Consider the following 16,960-nt stretch of genomic DNA (forward strand, 5'->3'; position numbering starts at 1 on the left):
GCCTCCCTAAGCCTATATTCATCTCTGACAACTGGGGCCATTCATGCCTCATCTTTTCTCCTAAGGAGGTGAGGAGAATCCAAATGTGATGTGTGCACTCAAGTTTTTAGAAAACTGCAAAGGGCTGTTGAAGGCACAATTATCGTCATTGGAAGGGTTGGTTCATGCAGAAGCTGGAATGTTTTTTCAGGGTTGAATGTCCTAGAAGGGATGCTTACCAGAGATAGGGAGAGGGTCCACATGGAGGACGTCAAAGTCTGACTCATTCTACTTATGACCCTGCAACACCTCCCCTCCTCCCCTTATCACACTACCGTAATTACTTGTCTCTTCTCCTAGACCTACATCTGGCAGAGCTCTTTTCATTCATGTCATTGGTGTAGATAAGTGGTACACACAGGCTTTGACCCTTGGTAGATCTCAGAAAAACCACCATCAGATAGGACAGAGTCCTCCAAATGACGTCTCTCATAGCTTCCTGTATTCTTTCTTCATAACGCTCTTCTTACTTCTTAATTACCTATTTGTGTGATTAGTTGTTTTTTTTGCATTCTTCTCTAGCCCATAATTCCCTTGAAGCTGAGACCCCGTCCCTTTTATCCACTGTCCTATCTCATGTGTTTACAAGTGCCCGGTACAGATTACTTAATTAGTATTAATCAACAAATAACTGAAATAATTTATATCTGAATCCCAGAGCTGCGCCATACTATGGCACAGCCCCATCTTTCCTTAAGCGCCCATGAAATGGCGTTCTCCCTCCTTGAGACTAGTTTAATTCACCAAGTGTTATTGGAAAGGTATAATGGGAAGACAGGGAGACAAGCAGTATGGAATGACCTGATTTGGTCTCCCCGGCTCCCCCACTAACTTGCTGTGTATCCCCCTCCTCCTGCCAGGAAGTTATTTTGTCTATCTGGAACTTTGTTCCCCTAGATTGGAAGGAAAAACTTTGGACTCTGGCCTTAAGAATCTCCCTCGCTGCATCGTGGGGTCCAAAGTTACAACTCCACTTACAGGAAAATGCTGAGTTAGGACAGGGACCTGAGTGAGGCTTGTGTAGCAGCGAAGAGCAGGCTGACCTTGGTGGCAGAAAAGAAGCCACAAGCCACATGGGTTTATTCCCAGGCCCTGAAATCAAATGGGAGTTTGCCTGGCTGCATTTTAAAATTGCTTGAGACCAATGATTCCCTCTTTCCTTCCATTTTCTCTTTTGACTAGGAATGTCTACAACTGTTATTCTATGCCTGAATTTTGGGAGCAGATAACTTATTTCTTAAGTTTCACGGATTCATAGATGGAGAGGAATTGTGCCTCAGGATGGATTAAACCCAGAACCTCATCCTTACCTTATTTAGATGATGTAGTTTGATAATGAGATTTGAGATTTTGAATTGATGCTATAATGTGTTGAGACTTTGGTGAATGTTGGGATAGGGCGAATGTACTTTGCATGTGGGCTGGATGTGAATCTTTGGCGGCCACAGGTAGGCAGAATAATGGTCTCCTCAAAGATGCCCATGTCCTAATCCCTGGAACCTGTGAATATGTTATGTGACATGGCAAAAGGGGAATTAAGGAATTAAGGTAGCACATGGAATTAAGGTTGCTAATCAGCTGACTGTAACCTCCAGGAAATGGAGCCCCTAAAGACTCCAGAACGAGAAGATAGTACATTTGTGCTGTTTTAAGCCACAAGTTGGTGGTAATTTGCGACAGCAGCAAAATAGGAAATGAATCCAAGCTCTGGCACACAGTTTACTCCTCTACGACCTTAAACATCATCTTTGCATTCCTTAGCAGTCCTTATTTCTCAAAATAAGAACTGCTGGAAGGATCAAAAGTGACAAATAGGCCACAGCGCCTGGCACGCAGGTGCTTAAACAATGTGAGTGAACGTCCAGCTTCCCCTCTTCTTCCAGGCTGGGGAGACACAGGGAAGGAAAGCAGGGGGCAAATACCATTCTTAGCGGTGCAGCCTCCTTCCTTTGATGTCGCCGGCTGGGTAAAGGACTCCCTTTGTTACCTCCCGAAGCACACCTTATCTACAGCCTGCTCCTTGTCTGCTTTCGGGGACCCACAGCTCCCCCTGCCCCGAGGAAACCCCCCTTTTGATTACAGAAGCTCTTTAGAAGACCCTGAGAGGAGAGCAGGACCGGAGCTCTCTCTGTTCACTCTGCAAACAGGCTCTCAGAGATGAAAGTGCTTGGGGCATCCCTATCGACAGTACCATGGCCACCATATTTTCCATTGAGAGAATCCCACAGTGATGCCCTAAGGCGAGGCGAGGAGCACAGCCTTCAAGTCCCCCTCCTCCCACCCACCCAAGACCAACCCCCTCAATCATTCCGAGCTTCCAACTCCCTCCTTAGTTGTTATGAGCTTTTATTTAAAAAGCACCTTTAATACAAGTATAGTTTCGCAGATACAAGTTTTCACTTTGTATTCTACAAAAGTCTTTGAATATTATTCTCTTTACAAAATGGAACCTTACAAAAATACTGACAATTTAATGTTTTTATACAGTTTTCTCTAGTTGCAGTTATTTCTTTCATTGTAAAAACAATGTCTAGCACAGAACTACAATATTTTAGTTGATATTAAAAAAAAAATGAACTCCATGCTTTTGAAAGCAGCTAATGTAAATAACACAGGTCGAGACACAGTTTATAGTCATAGTGGATATAGCTAAAATTGTTTCAGAAATAATATTTTACATAGTTAACTTTTAATGTTTTATACATTATTTATATAACATTTATATATAAAAATCATAGCTTGCTATAAGTTGAAATGAAAGGACGGCTTCTGTTGTAAGGATGTACATGTGGTTGACCCATGTGGTTACATTTAGCCCTTTGAAAGGTTTGCATCTGAGATCTGAAAGCATTTCTTCCTTCCTCCTTTCCTCAAAGGTTCAGTAGAAGCGGTCCCTGTCTGCTGCCTCGAGTGGGACCTTGCTTGGAAGGGCACTTACGGAGAGAGGATGAGGAAACTCTGCGGAGATTTAACCCACGTGTTCTGCCCAGCAGAACCTACCAAGAACTGCCCTAGAGATCAACCCCAAGACAATAGTGCTTTACACAGCTTAGCAAGAGCGGCTCCCCCAGAGACCCCCACTTTATCTGGAAGGGCAGCCTCTGGGATGTGAGACTGTCTGCTACTCTGGCTCATTCAGACTTTGAGTAGCCAAAGGGTTGCTTCACTTTTCATTCTGCCCCCTCCACTCCTTCATCTCTTGCATGGAAGGCTGCTTTCCATCAGCTGATGGCAGACCACATCTTTGCTCGTCTCCGGGCACTCCCAGGCAATCCCGGTGGGCACCCAGCAAGGGTTTCCAGGAAGAAAGCAGTGACCGAAGCTAACCATCACTACTTGAGCGTGGCAGCGCCCTGGTGATTGATGTACACAACATCAGCATCCTGTAATTGACATCCCAGGCTGGTGCATCAAGAGAAGACACGGGAGGGCCTGTGCCCTCGAGCGCTTCTGAAATTGTGCTATTTGTGAAATTCACTCATCCACAAAGAGTCACCTAATCACTAAAGTGAGGGACTGTGGTTGCTGGCCTACGGGCTGAGGAAGTGAGTGATAAGGCTTCACAACTGGAAATTTGGATTCAGGATCTGATCGCTTAACTGAGCAAACGTGCTCTCTTCTTATAGTTAAAAACAAACAAACAAGATTCCTGAACCAAAGTCACAGTGGAGAATCGAGTGGTGTGGACAGAGAGACACAACAGGGGAGCCCCCGATGGCTATTTTCTTGATTCACTGCTATTTCTGGCATCGTGTGCTACAAGGTGAATTTGAGCTTTTCCAACAGGCCTGGGATTCCTCAGGTCACACAGGTGACCGGCAGGCTCTACTCAAATCATCTTAGTGTTTGTTCCAGAACAAGCCTGTGTTCACTAGAACATGAACACTTAAACCAACTGCACATCCAGCATCCCCGCACTTGCTGTTACTTTGCTGTTGTTTCCATATAGATGAACACTACCTATTTTGGAAGGCCACAAGGTAAGACTTTTTTTTTTCCTTTTTAAAAATCAGTCGGGCAAAAAGTTTTTCCCTACATTCTACTGTCTGATGAGATAGGAGAGCAGCAAAAACTTGCTGTCAGCAGTCACTTTCCAAAAACAGCTCAGGAGGTGGGTAGTACCTACACCATGTTGTGGTGATTGTTCCTGTCGATAATGTCCACAGGTGAAAGGATGTCCTTCCTGATAGCAGGAGGAGGCAGGGAGAGTGTCGTCTTGGTCTTGAAGAGGTCAGACACGAAGAAAACCTAGAAGCACAAAATCAGAGATCCCAATCAGTCACTGACATCTGAGCCTTGGGGAGAGGCAAAGGCAAGACCATAGGAGCATAGACTTTAGAGAAAGGCGCCCCCAAACTGTAGATCTTTGAATACGGAAGGACCAAGGAGACCACAGAGTCCAATTCTTCTTGTACAGAGAGGAAAACTGAGGCCCAGAGAAAGGCACTGACACGCCCGACGTTGCACAGCCATGGCAGGGGCAGCCCGCACTTCCGTGGGCTCTCAGTCCAGTGCCCCCTATGTGCGAGCCCCACTTCCTTATTTCTCAAGGTAAATGAGTAGCAGTGAAAGATAAGTTCTCACACAAAGGAAGCAAGTCATAATTAGTCACCGTCACTAGTCCGTGATACTTTCCCTTTCCTCACAAAGGAATCTAGGGTGTAACCAAAAGAGATCAGCCAGTATGAATTCCTATCGGCAGGCGCTGGAGCAAGGAAGCAGTCGCTATCACCTTTTCCTGAAAGCCCAGTGATGTCAACAATTTGATGGGGGTCGAGAAGCCAGGGTCTCCTGACTGAAGGAGTCAGCAACTAACCCGGTGGAAAGGTCAACAAAAATTCTCCTATCGCTTATTCCCAACCTCCTTCCTCCTCCTGAGCAAGTGCCCTCACGGAGTCGTTCTTAGAATCGCTGAGAAACGTTTACTTGAACGCTCACCCACAAGGGTATAAGGATGGCTCGGGCAGAGTTCCAGTCTCAATTAGCTTATGATGAAAGATTCAAGAACTTGCTAAGTTACCAGAGTAAGAAAAATTTATGCTTCGTATTAGGTGGCAAAATAAATACACAGATATCCATTTGAGCCATTAAGCAACAGGCGTTTGTACTAAGTAGCCATAAGAGGCAGCTGTCAGTCATGTAATTTAATAGGAAACATATGGCTGAGTTTAGCCACTAGTGTTTTAGTGGCTAAAACACTTCAAAGGTCCTATGGCTAACGGCTCTCTGGATGGAAGTCTGTCCTGCAGATGGTCACGTGCTCACTAATAATGACGGCCCTGTGACTTCATTCAGGGCACATTATAGGCAAGAAAATGAAGTTCTTAATAAGACTGCACCAATACCAAGGCTCTGCAGCCAGGGCCTGGCCACAGAAGTGACTTGGATCCTTTGCTGAACCAATTTCCACAGTGTTCTCTCTGTAGATACAGCCATCAGCAAAGTGCAATCAAAATCACAGCAAGACACAGGCGATGCTGGTCACCCCAGGAGAATGGGGTGACTAGAAGGCAAATGGGAAGCAGAGGCTTATTTACTGGCCACCATAAAATCCTTTGTATTGTATGTTTTGAATTTTTGTACCCATTATATATATATTACTTAAACATTTCATTACTAGTTTTTGGTTAAAAAAAAAAAATATATATATATATATACAGAAAGAAGGCTAGGCGATTTCTATCCTACAGCAAGAAAGTGAAATATTAGCCAAGAAATGGAACATTTTAAGACATTTGCAGCCTGAGTGCTATTGAAGGTACCATTTTGCAAAGGAAAAAATTAAGCCTTTTGTCTCTTTCTTTTCTAAGGAGGTGTGAACAGTGAGAACCGTGGCACAGAAAGGTTTGTCTCGTAGCCAGGGCCAGCTTGAGAACCAGGAGAGAAAAGGTTTGTACCCAACCCTGCCAGGAGGCCCTAGGCTCCCCTGCACGGGAACCCTTTACAAACAGGTGGGGAAGGGGGGTTTCAGGTGGCCCCAGTATAAGGAAATCTGAACAAACATGATTAAAGTTATAGGAGATCATTAAACTTTTCAACTCTTCTCTGACAGGTGGAGAGCCCATGTCCTCATCTCTACCTGGAAATTACCTTCCCCTTCCTCCTTCACTTTGTCCCCGAGGAAGAGATTTCGGTCAATCTCTCCATCGCTGGCTCTGAACTCCACTTTCTCCAGCCTAGCAGCGAGCACCACCAAATAAGGGTTCTTACGGATCTCATTTCTTAGAGATCTTTCTCCCAGCCTGTGTGCCATGTGCTGAGGGCAAAGATGGCAGGGGACACCCTCACACAAACATCCCTCCCTTCAAGATCCCGATACCACCTCCATCTACTGGCTGACTTCCCAATTTAATTTCCTGAGCTCATATCCACTACATGTTAAGAGTTTCCGTTTCCGAACTGCAAGATAGGAATGAAATGAAGGTTAAAGGCAAGAATGTACTTGATAAGAACTAAACCTGCATCTGGCACATAGTTCAATAAAGGCGTTCCTTGTGTGGGTACCAAGGTCGTGTCTGGGCCTAGAGTAAGCTACGTCCTCTCGTGTCTCCAAAACTTTGCCCATCAGTCTTTCTTCCTAATGAGAGGCTTCCTGAGGATGCAGCCCAGCCCTAATCATCCCACATCACCCACAGCCCTTTGCATTGAGCCTTGCACACACCAGGAGCTTATAAAATGTTTGCTGTTGAATTCCTCCATTTCTTTCCACTGGAAACAAACGCTCTGGCCTTGGATCTTATCGGCAAGGGAGAACGCCTACGGATGTCAGGGGGACCACACCCTCCCACGCCACATGCACACACCCCAGCGGCAAGATAAAAAGTGGAGTCGGGTCCAGCAGGATCCCCCCTTAAGCTGTATTTTGCCTTCAGCATGGCCTGAGGTTACGCAAACACTTTTTGGGGGATCATGAAACACGATCCCGTCAAGACTCAAACAGGGCTCCGTCTTCATGCTTGAACAGCAGAATACAAAAAGAACTAGGAAAGGCCAGTTCTATTTCCTGCAGAAGATGATTTCCACCTGGAAAGAAAACCCAGAGGCCCAGGCTGGGAAGGGTCTATACGAATTAGGTGGCTACCCCAGGTCTGAGGGACAAACCCACTCCCAGCCCACAGCCCCACTGCACAGACCTCCTCTGTGGTGTGAAAGAGCCGATCAGACGACAGTCTTGGCAAACACGAAATCTAGGCGTGAAGCACCAGGGAGAATTTTAAGTTCTCCTATCCTGAGCATATGCTTTCAATTCCATTTCTCTTCTCCTCTACCTTTACAAATTGCTTTTTTGAAAAGTGCAATCTGTAAACACTTATTGAACATCTGCTCCGTGCCAAAGCCCTGAGATGATAAATATACAGAAGAGAGAGAGTTCTTTGCCCTCCAAGAGCTCACAGGGCAATGAGGGAGAGATCCGGGTAAATAGAGCAGTTACAATAGTGTTCTGAGGATTATGACAGAGGGAAGCCGGGGTGTTAAAGCAACACAGAGAATGTGGCATCTAACCCAGGCTGAAGTGGAGGGGAGAGGGCCTTAGAAGGCTTCCCCCAAAGGAGGTACATTTGAGCTTAGCTTTGAAGGATAAGTAGGAGTAAGCCAGGTGGTGAATGCCAGGAATGTTATTCTAGGCAAAGGGAGTAGCGCGTGCAAAGGCACAGGAGTGAGGGAGCCCAGCTCGTTCAGGAGCCGCAGGGAGCTCAGTATAGGGAGGGCTGAGCGGTCAGGGAGGCTGGAGGGGGAGCCAGATACTGAGAAGGGGTCTGGCACAGCCCGAGGAGCCACTGTCAAGGCTGAAACAGGGAAGCAGCACGTTGGGAAGACTTGCATTAAGATCATGATTCCCTAAGAAGGAGAAGGCGTCAGAAAGGGAGCATAGGGCCCGAAGACAGGGGTCCCGGTCAGGACACTGTTGCAGAATCTAGGAGAGGATGAGTCCTGTAAGATCACCATGCAGTGAAGACAAAGAAGAGATGGGTGTTTGAAACGTTGAGGACACAACTGCCGGTGATGGAGGCGGCATGTATGTGTGCAGGGGGACATAATGCTTTTATTTCTAGTTTTGTTTTCAACTCTAGAAATCTCTCACTTGTTCCCAGCGAAACTCTTAAAGTTCGGGTAACTACGCTAGGGGGAAAATGACAGCTCTGCTTTCCTCTGCCTTCTAAAATTCTGACTCCCTCAAATATTTGCTTGGGAAAGTGGTTCTGACCTTCTCGCGAGTCAGAAAGGCAAGCTCTTCTGTGATCTGAGGGTGTAGTAATCTGATTCAGACAAGCACTCAAGACAATGAAGCCCTTCCACCAAGAGCAAACACACAAACAAGGCAACTCCTGGCTGGAGGAATCCTGTTGGCGGTAATGAGATGAGAAATGTACAGGAGTCTCCTTCTAAATGGCGACTCTTGTTACTGTGCCATAGGGTCACCACCTCCCACTCTCCATCCTACACATGTAGCACACGCTTTGCTCTTGGTAGTGGGACAGACTTGTCTTTAAATCCAAGTTTTGCCATTTTCAGCAAAATACCTGAATGAGGGATACAATGCCTACCTCAGAGGTTTACTCAAAGGATTATATGATGTCACAAAATGAGCAAGTGGGGCTTGTTAATAAACAGAGCAATGATCACTGGCTTGCGTGTTCAGTGCCTACCCACATCAAGTCACGTCTCTTCCCCTGCCCCTTGGGTGGAAAGAAAAGAAACAAGAGAAGGAACCAGAAACAAGGAAAATTAGAGAGGGGAAAATTGAAATGATTGAGAATATGGACAAATAGGTGAAAGCCTGTATAGATTCAAGCCAGACATGAGATGGGAGTTTTCCACAGGGCAGATAGGATATGCTCTCAAAGTCCAATAATTTCTGGGGCTACTTTGGGGAATGAGTCAGCACAATCAAAAAGGAAGATGCTTCCAATGTCTCGTTGCCAGCATTCACCAGCTCTGGAGATGCCCAGAGCACACAGCCCAGCCTGGCCTAGGTGCTGCCTGCCTGGAGCTCACCAAGAACCACTGGCCAGAAACAAAAAGTCTCGTCTGCAGCCAGGTTTCCACTCCCATTGCTGCAGACTGCTGAGTCAGCAAGCCCTGAGTGTCATTTTGTTAAGGGCAGATTATGACAACAAAATTGTCCTTTAAATATTTCTGGAGTCCCTGAGTGTTTCAAGTCCTGAGAACTCCTTGAGAGAACTCCTTGAAGACAGGCACCACATCCTTATATATTGAAATTTTTATAAGCCCTCGTTGAGCTTAGATGCCAACACAGAGCAAATAAACATAAGAGTGGAAGAATTTTGGAATCTCAGAATCAGAACAGAGTTGTCTATTCCAATGTTTCTCAAGGTACAATCTTCAGATCGTCTATCTCCGAATCAGCAGGGTGCTTCTTGAAAAAGCGGATTCCTGGGCCCACCCAGACCTACTAGAAGTGTGGCCTAGAATCTGCATTGAACAAACACTAGTGGTGTTTGTTATGTAGGCTCGAGTGAGGAGAGCCATTAGTGGACAGTCCATGGAGATGAACAGACGGGCTCAAGCCATAGACTTGCCACTCACTGGCTGTGTGTCTTAGACATCTTGTAATCTCTCTGAGAGCAGCTTCCTTATCTATACACTGGGCTCCATGAGCCCTATCCTTAAGCTGCTCGAATCTGCTCTCTTTGGTACCCATGCTGAACTTTTAATGAACTTCTGTCTTCGCATGAGGCCTACAGGCTCGAGTGCAGACATAATGCTATAAATGCTATGTCATGCTTCCCCTTTAGACAATGAGATACTCAAGCAAATGAACTGTGCTCAGAGCCCAGCAAGCGTAGCCTCAATGAATCTAGTCCACCCCTCTGTGAGGACAGAAACCATGGGCTGCCCCTGTTGCATACACCCTGATGCCCTGGTCTTGGGATATCCTTGGGGCATCCTGCTCTACCGTAATAAACAATCTCATTGATTAAGGAATAATTTTCTTTGCCTTGGGTCTCAGCTCACTCTCATGCCCTACGTATAATAAGTGCCATCTAAAGAAAAGTCATCTTTGGCAGCCCTGTCTTTTGACCAAATGGGAGTTACTTGATTGCAATAATTAGTTTTTGACCTCAGTAGAGGCCTTTCAGTGATTTTCTGGCACGGGAACTTGTCAGTGTCCATACTGAGTAATTTCCTGGTATATCTGAAAGGGCACTTGATGAGGTAGAAAGTGTCATACGAGGAGTCAGGCAGCAGGATCTAGTCCCCAAATTGCTACTGCTCTATGACCCAGGCCAAGTCACACTCTCGTCTAGACTTGCATTTATGCAAAATGAAGAGGTTTATGATTTCAGAGGATGGGTCTGCCCTGCATTTGTGTGCTACCATTATTTAAAAATCTACCTTCTCACAGTTTCTGTCAGGCTTAAATGGAAGAATTCACATGAAAACGCTTCTTACCTATAAAGAGCTCTTCAAATCCTCCCTCAGTTACCATCAGTCATGACCATCACTGCTACTGAGGGTCATGAAGGGAGCTGGTCCCGTTAAAAGAAGGAGGGTTTGGAGCAGCAGAAGAGAATAGGCGTCTGAGCCCTGTAAGGAGTCTCACAGGAAGGCACTTCTTGGCTAATACAAAGGAGGGTTTCTGGTAAGGAGGACCCAGAGGGCTGATGGCAGTCACTAAGATGCTAGATTCAGTATCAGCTAGAGTTCAGGAACACGGTACCCAAGAATAACAGAGGTTAGAGGAAGGCAGGGGCCTACTTCTAGAAGTCCCACCTTTTGAAGCTGAAAGGGTAAAGAGATCTACTATCATTGACTTCCCCCAAATATTCCACAAGTTCCAACATTCTGAACTTTTTAGGGTCAGAAGACATACCACGTTCCCATCCATCTCCATGTCTTTGTGTTATTCCTTCTGCATGAAATGCCCTTCCTTATCTTTTGTATCTCAGAAAATATCCATTCATTGCTCGAGATTCTCCTCCTCCAGGAATTCTTCCAGTCTTCCAGCACCCTCAAGAAGAATGAGCTCTCCCCTCTCTCAAGCCCCCACTGTCCCCAGGACAGGATCCCATCCTAATGGCTGTGCCCTTCTACCGCACTTGTGTGTTTACGTGCCTGTCCCCAGTAGCCCAGTGTTTTTCAAACTGCATGTCACAAGTCATTAGTAAGTTTAAAATCAATTTACTGGGCGGTTACTACCAGCATTCTTAAGGGTTAAAGTTAAAATGTTAGAATGTATCACATACAGTAAGCCTAAGTCTTATTTTGTGAAATATTTTAGTTATGTGTGGGTACCTCTATTGGGTTATAATGTATTTCTTATTACGGATCATGGCTGGGAAACTACTGCACTCAAAGCCCTTTAAGGACCAATTCTTTTCAGCTGTGAATATTTAAAACAAGGCGCCATACTTAACACGCAAAACACATCTGATCAATGCGTTGCATGTGTCAAGCATGAGGCACCTTTAATTCACTGAATCCTCCATCCAAAGATCAGGTGATGTTAAGACGTATCATCCCCACATCGCGGGGTGGGAAAAGGCAGCTTGAGAGGAAGTGACTTGCCCAATGAGTGGCAGGAATACAACTCCCCCTTCTGAGTCTGCCTCACCATCTACCCCATTCATCTCAGCAGGGGAATGAGAAAGGAGATTTTAGAAGAACTGTGCAAATTGTCATTATCTATTGGGGGGCAAAGTTTACCCCCGCCTCTGCTTCCTTCCCTCTCCCACACCCAGGGGTTCCTGGCACCCCTGCCCACCTGAGAGTAGAGGCCCAGGATGACAAGGTCAGCCCCAGGGCTTCTGGGCAAAGAGCTAGGCTTTTGCAGGGCAAGAAATGATTCGGGAGGTCATTTCATCCATTCCCCTGTGCCCAGGCAGTAGTGGAATGAATCCACTGGAAATAGATGGGAATCTCCTGTTACAGAAGATCTCACAAATTCAGGGCATAGACTACACGTGTTTGGAGTTTACTAGTTTAATCCTTTGAGATAGGATCAAGAGAGCCGAGATCTGGTTCCTACTCCGCCACCATGAGTCCTTGGGTGTGTCCCATCCTCTCTCTGTGCCCCATTTTCCCCTTGGGGGGCTGTCATCACTGAACCCTTCTTCCATTCACATTCTCACTTGTCCTTTCTCCCAGGGTCACCTAACTGCGGCAGAGACAAAGAACATCCTCGCCCTTCCCTACATCCTGGAGGAAGATAGCAGCACACAAAAGAGCGACTGCTGGCTGAGCCACACACCCTGCAAGAGGAAAACCAGGAAAGACTCTGCTGCATGTTTATGAAATTCACGAGCAGCTGCTTCCTCTGCTGCACCCACAGCAATGGCGGCCTGGCCCTGCCCTGACCCCTCCCAGGGCCCCACAATTTGCCATCTGTTGGAGGGTCAGGGAGGAGGTGGACAGATAGTCAAGTTGTCACCAGATAGGAAATGAACCGAGGTCTGTCGCTTCGTCCAGGTCCCTGGGTTACGCCAGGGGTGGGAATGGTGAGCCCAGCTGTAGAGTTCACATCTTGGGAGGGGTGGCTCTGTGTGTGTGTGTGTGTGTGTGTGTGTGTGTGTGTGTGTGTGTGTGTGTGTGAGCATATGCCTGTGTTTGCCTTGGCCTGTCTGTGTATCTGTGATTCTGAGTGCTGGTGACGGAAAGAGGATGGATGTCTGTGTCTGGGTACGACTGGGTCTGTCCCCGTGCCTCTGTCCTGTGCACCTCCGTCCACGTGTGTGAAGATGTACATCAGTGTGCCTTCCCTTCTGCCCCTGCGTGTCCGTGTCTCTGTGTTGAGTTCACGACACTGTGTAGGTTTTTTGTCTGTGTTGGCTGCCATTGCCCTCCTCCTCTGGAAAGCGTTCAGCTAGTAAGCAGTGAGGGAGGGGACCAAACCCTCTCCTGTTTGGCGTGTGATTTTTGTCTAGACACGTCTTTTTGCTGTGACAGGACTTACTCTCAACAGACCCGGGTAAAAGTGCTTGGCTGTCGTGGCCTGTTGCCCAAGGCTCTGCAGTGGCTGAGCCAACATTCTGGAGTGGTGCATTGTACTCCCTGGGGACTTAAAGACATGCCATGATCCCCAAATAGAGGTCACCTACACGGACACTGCATGGAGACAGCTCCGACTGAGAAGGCGGGTCCAGCTCAGTTACTACGAAGTCCAAAGTTGGCTGTGCCTCGGAATCTCTGTGGGAGAAGGTCATGGAGCTAAGGGCCTCCAAGATCAATTCAGATGAGAAAACTAGGCTCAAGAGGAAGTGTCTTGCCTGGGGTTACAGGCTAATTCATCACTCATTCTTTAGCCAATGCTTATCAAGTAGCTATTGTGTGTCAGCCACTGTACCAGGCACTGATGATGAACAACGAGAGGGTTAAGCCATGGATTCTGCTCTTAAGGCACCCATAGTCTAGTTGGGGAGACAGACATCTGAACAATTATGACAGAACCAGGCTGAATGTCATAGCAGGAAAAACATGCAAAGGACTATGGGAGCATTAGAAGACAGTTAGGCAATCTGTCGTCAGAAAAGACAGAAGAGAAGGTATGCTAGACTAAACAACAGCCCCCCCAAAGATGCCCACGTCCTAATCCCCAGGACCTGTGACTATGTTACCTTACATGGCAAAATGGACTTTGCAGATGTGATTAAGTTAAAGATTTCGAGATGGGGAGAGTAGCCTGGATCACCCAGGTGGGCCCAATGTAATCACAGGGGTCCTCGTAAGAGGGAGGCAGGAGAGTCAGAGTCACAGAAGGAGATGTGAAGATGTAAGCAGAGGTCAGAGAGAATGAAAGAGAGATGAAGATGCTACGCTGCTGGTTTTGAAGACGGGGGAAGGGGCCACGAGCCAAAGAATGCCGGCAGCCTCTGGAAGCTGGAAACGTCAAAGAAACAGACTCTCCCTAGAGCCTCCGGAAGGAATGCAGCCCTACCAACACCTTGATTTTAGCCCATTGAGACCCATTTTGGAATTCCGAACTCAAGAACTCTAAGAAAATTAATTTGTGTCATTTTAAGTCACTAAGTTTGTAGTAATTTGTCAGAGCAGCAACATGGGGAACTAACACAGGTTTCATCAGAGACGGGGTGAAACTGGAACAGTGTGCTCCATCAAAAGGGGACAGCTGTCTAAGATAAGAGCTCAGGGTGTCGAAAAATCTTGATAAGTTTCATGTGCCTGGAGGTGAAGGGACGTGAGAGGGGCAGGAGATGAGGCCTTATAAGAAGAGTCTGGGGTCTTCAGACCTGTCTCTGCTGGACCGCCCTGGGGTCGACCCTCTACCCTCTACCCTCTCCTTGTTACTTCATCCTCCTTAGTCCCCGTTTTCTCATCTTTTTAGTGAGGACAGTGATGGGTATAGGGTTCAAAATAGGATCTTTGGGGGCTGGAGATGGTCTATGTAAAGTGCTTAACATAGTGGCTGGCACGTGAGCTCTCAACGCACGTCAGCAAATATGATTTCCCTGTTGACGGGGGTCCATCGAAGCTTGGCTCAGGAGGTTATCAGGCAGAGTGGGAAATGGCTTCTGGGTTCCTTGACCTCTGTGCGATGGCCTTGTACCTCACTGGGCTGCCTTTTCTTGGTCCTCCTAACCAAGCTCAGGTAATGTCCCTGTGTTAAGATCCATTCATATCAGCCCCATTCACAGGCGAGAAGAGAACTTGGCTTTGCCTGGTATGTGCCAGGACAGCCTTGATTCTTGGGGGCAAGTTCTGTTTCGAGACACAGCAGAGCAGAGACCGCAGGCTCCTGCCTAGGCTGCAAGCTACCCGGTACCGCTCTGGAAAAGCACCCGATAAAGCTGCAAAACCCGTGAGGCAGATGCCCTTCAGCCACCTCACGGTCCCCTCCCCCAGCACGTGGTGTCCTCAGATGGCCTCTTGGTTCCCCAGACCCGTCTCTGGCTCAACTCAGGGTCTTGATCCTTATACTTCCTTTGATGGGAAGTGACCCACTGCCTTCTCTTCCCCAAGCTGAGCATCCTCAAGCTCCTAGGCTGACTCCAGTGTCTTGCCCTGGCCTCTCAGGTGGCTTAAATGAAACGGCTCACTCAGCGCGGGAGTGCTGAGCCAGCCAGGACCATGAGCCCCTGAGGACCAGGCTGGAAGTCAGGCACTGGGAGAAAAATGATAAATATCAAGTCCCTACCCTCATGTGTTCACAGCTAAGCGGGACAGGGAAAGATGTTTGTAACCCTTTTCTAAGCCATCTTGACACTGTAAAACAGGCTTTCAAACTGAAAGCAGCAACTGTATCAGCCCGAAGGGTTGGGAAGGCCCCCGACACCCTTAAATTCCGCTCTGTAGGCAGCTGCCGAGGCTGCTTATGCCTCGGGTGACTCCGGCCGCTTCAGCTCCGGTGACCATGCCTCCTTGCCAAGCACAGAGGGCAAAGCTTTGGAGTCAGTGATCATCCCGGGAGCCGCTGTCGACTAGCTCTGACCTCAGATGACTCGAGTCATCTCTCTGAGCCTCAGTGACCTCATCTGTAAAATGGCCGCGGTATACAACGGCTTCGTGTCCCTAAAAGGAGCCGATGAGTAAAGGACCCAGAGCAGAGCTAGCATAGAGTAGATGCTTGACAAACGCCAGGACCAAATTCCTATCCAGTGCTCCAGTGCACCCGAGCCAAACAGGATAAAAGTCAGACCCATCATTTCCCTTCTCGAAAATAAACCATGGTCCTCCCGGACACTTTGTCTCATTGTGCGTAGAGAGTGCTCTATAAAAGAGGGGAAGGCTATGAAGGACCCCCCCAACCTTTCAATTTTTTTAACTGGGGATTCGGGAGACTTTAATTAGGGCAGTGGCGCCGAGAAGGAAACACCACAGCAGGCCCCCGTGGGCTGACCTCCTGCCTAGAGCAAAGCTCAGAGGGCACGGTCAGCAAAGGGTTACCCTGTCGTGCAAACACCCATCCCCCACTGTCACTTCACATTAAAGGGCCAAGCTTCAGAGAACAAGCTCTCAGTGACAGCTGCTCTCATTAACGGTCTGCTCCCCCAATTTCTCTCCCTTCTAGCCTTGACTGAAAAGAAAAATGAAAGAAAGCAATGAATAAAGCCCTCAAAACAGCCAGTCCCTAGACTAGGGTTCCTGGGATGAGGCTGGCCGGCAGCTCAGATGCTACTTTCTTTGTGGTGTCCACTCTGATCGCCCCAACTCCCTGCCCCTCTTCTTGCCTCACCTGCCTGCCGAAGTGCCCTGGCCAGTCCCCGTGACAGTCCCTCGTTGTACTGTAGCTCCTGTGCTTGGCTTGGCTGTGAGCAACTAGACTGGGATTTTTTTGGAAGTAAGGGCTGTGCCTTATCCATCCCTCTGCCTTCAAGAGAACGTTCTCAAGAGTACTAGCTTTGTGTTGATTACACACGCATTTCACTTACTCTGAGCTAGAATCTCTGAGAGGCCTTGGTGACACAGGGAGAACAACATATATGTTAACTAGAGTCCCTGTCCCTGAGAAACAATTGAAAGGGAGACACACGTCCACAATTTCAACACAGGGTGACGAATGCAGGAAAGCAGGGAGGTTATTGCAGGGAGACATGGGGCTGCAGCCAGGCTGGAAAACCAGGAAAGGACCAGGGGCTGGCCTAGATCTCACTTCACGATTCTTACTGGGAATGAGCAACGGTTAAACTAACAATACAAGCTGCACTTGTGGTACTCGAACACGGATTCCTGCCGGACCAGGGTGAGTGCCCCTGAGTAGGGCCCAGGAAGGCACAATGTCAGAGGAGGTGCTCAGTTGTGTTTGCTGAAAAAAAACCCTCAAAATTTTAGCGTGAAATGTAATGTTGTACAGATTCAAAAAAAAAAAGTTTCTCTGTTTGACTCTTAAAAACAAAAACTTAGCAGGCCAAGAAAAAAGCAGAGATTCCTGAAGAGATAGCGCCTCAGAGGTAGAAAGCCTCATCCCCCCTCACTGGGAGTCAGAGAGGAAGTACGTGAAGGG

At 47.5% G+C, this 16,960-nt stretch overlaps 1 protein-coding gene across 1 annotated transcript in view; it reads right to left on the minus strand.

Annotated features, from left to right (window-relative positions):
- Positions 1-2,367: 2,367 nt before the first annotated feature.
- PLPP3 (phospholipid phosphatase 3) overlaps positions 2,368-16,960 on the minus strand; it is a 41,323-nt gene continuing 26,730 nt past the window's right edge. Inside the window, exon 5 of the mRNA XM_024756221.1 lies at positions 2,368-4,287. Within this exon, the coding sequence (XP_024611989.1) occupies positions 4,162-4,287 (126 nt within the window). The 3' untranslated portion in view covers positions 2,368-4,161. The remainder of the gene's footprint in view (positions 4,288-16,960) is intronic.

Source organism: Neophocaena asiaeorientalis, unplaced genomic scaffold, assembly GCF_003031525.2.
Source record: "Neophocaena asiaeorientalis asiaeorientalis breed wild unplaced genomic scaffold, Neophocaena_asiaeorientalis_V1.1 scaffold205, whole genome shotgun sequence".
Classification (NCBI taxonomy): domain Eukaryota; kingdom Metazoa; phylum Chordata; class Mammalia; order Artiodactyla; family Phocoenidae; genus Neophocaena; species Neophocaena asiaeorientalis.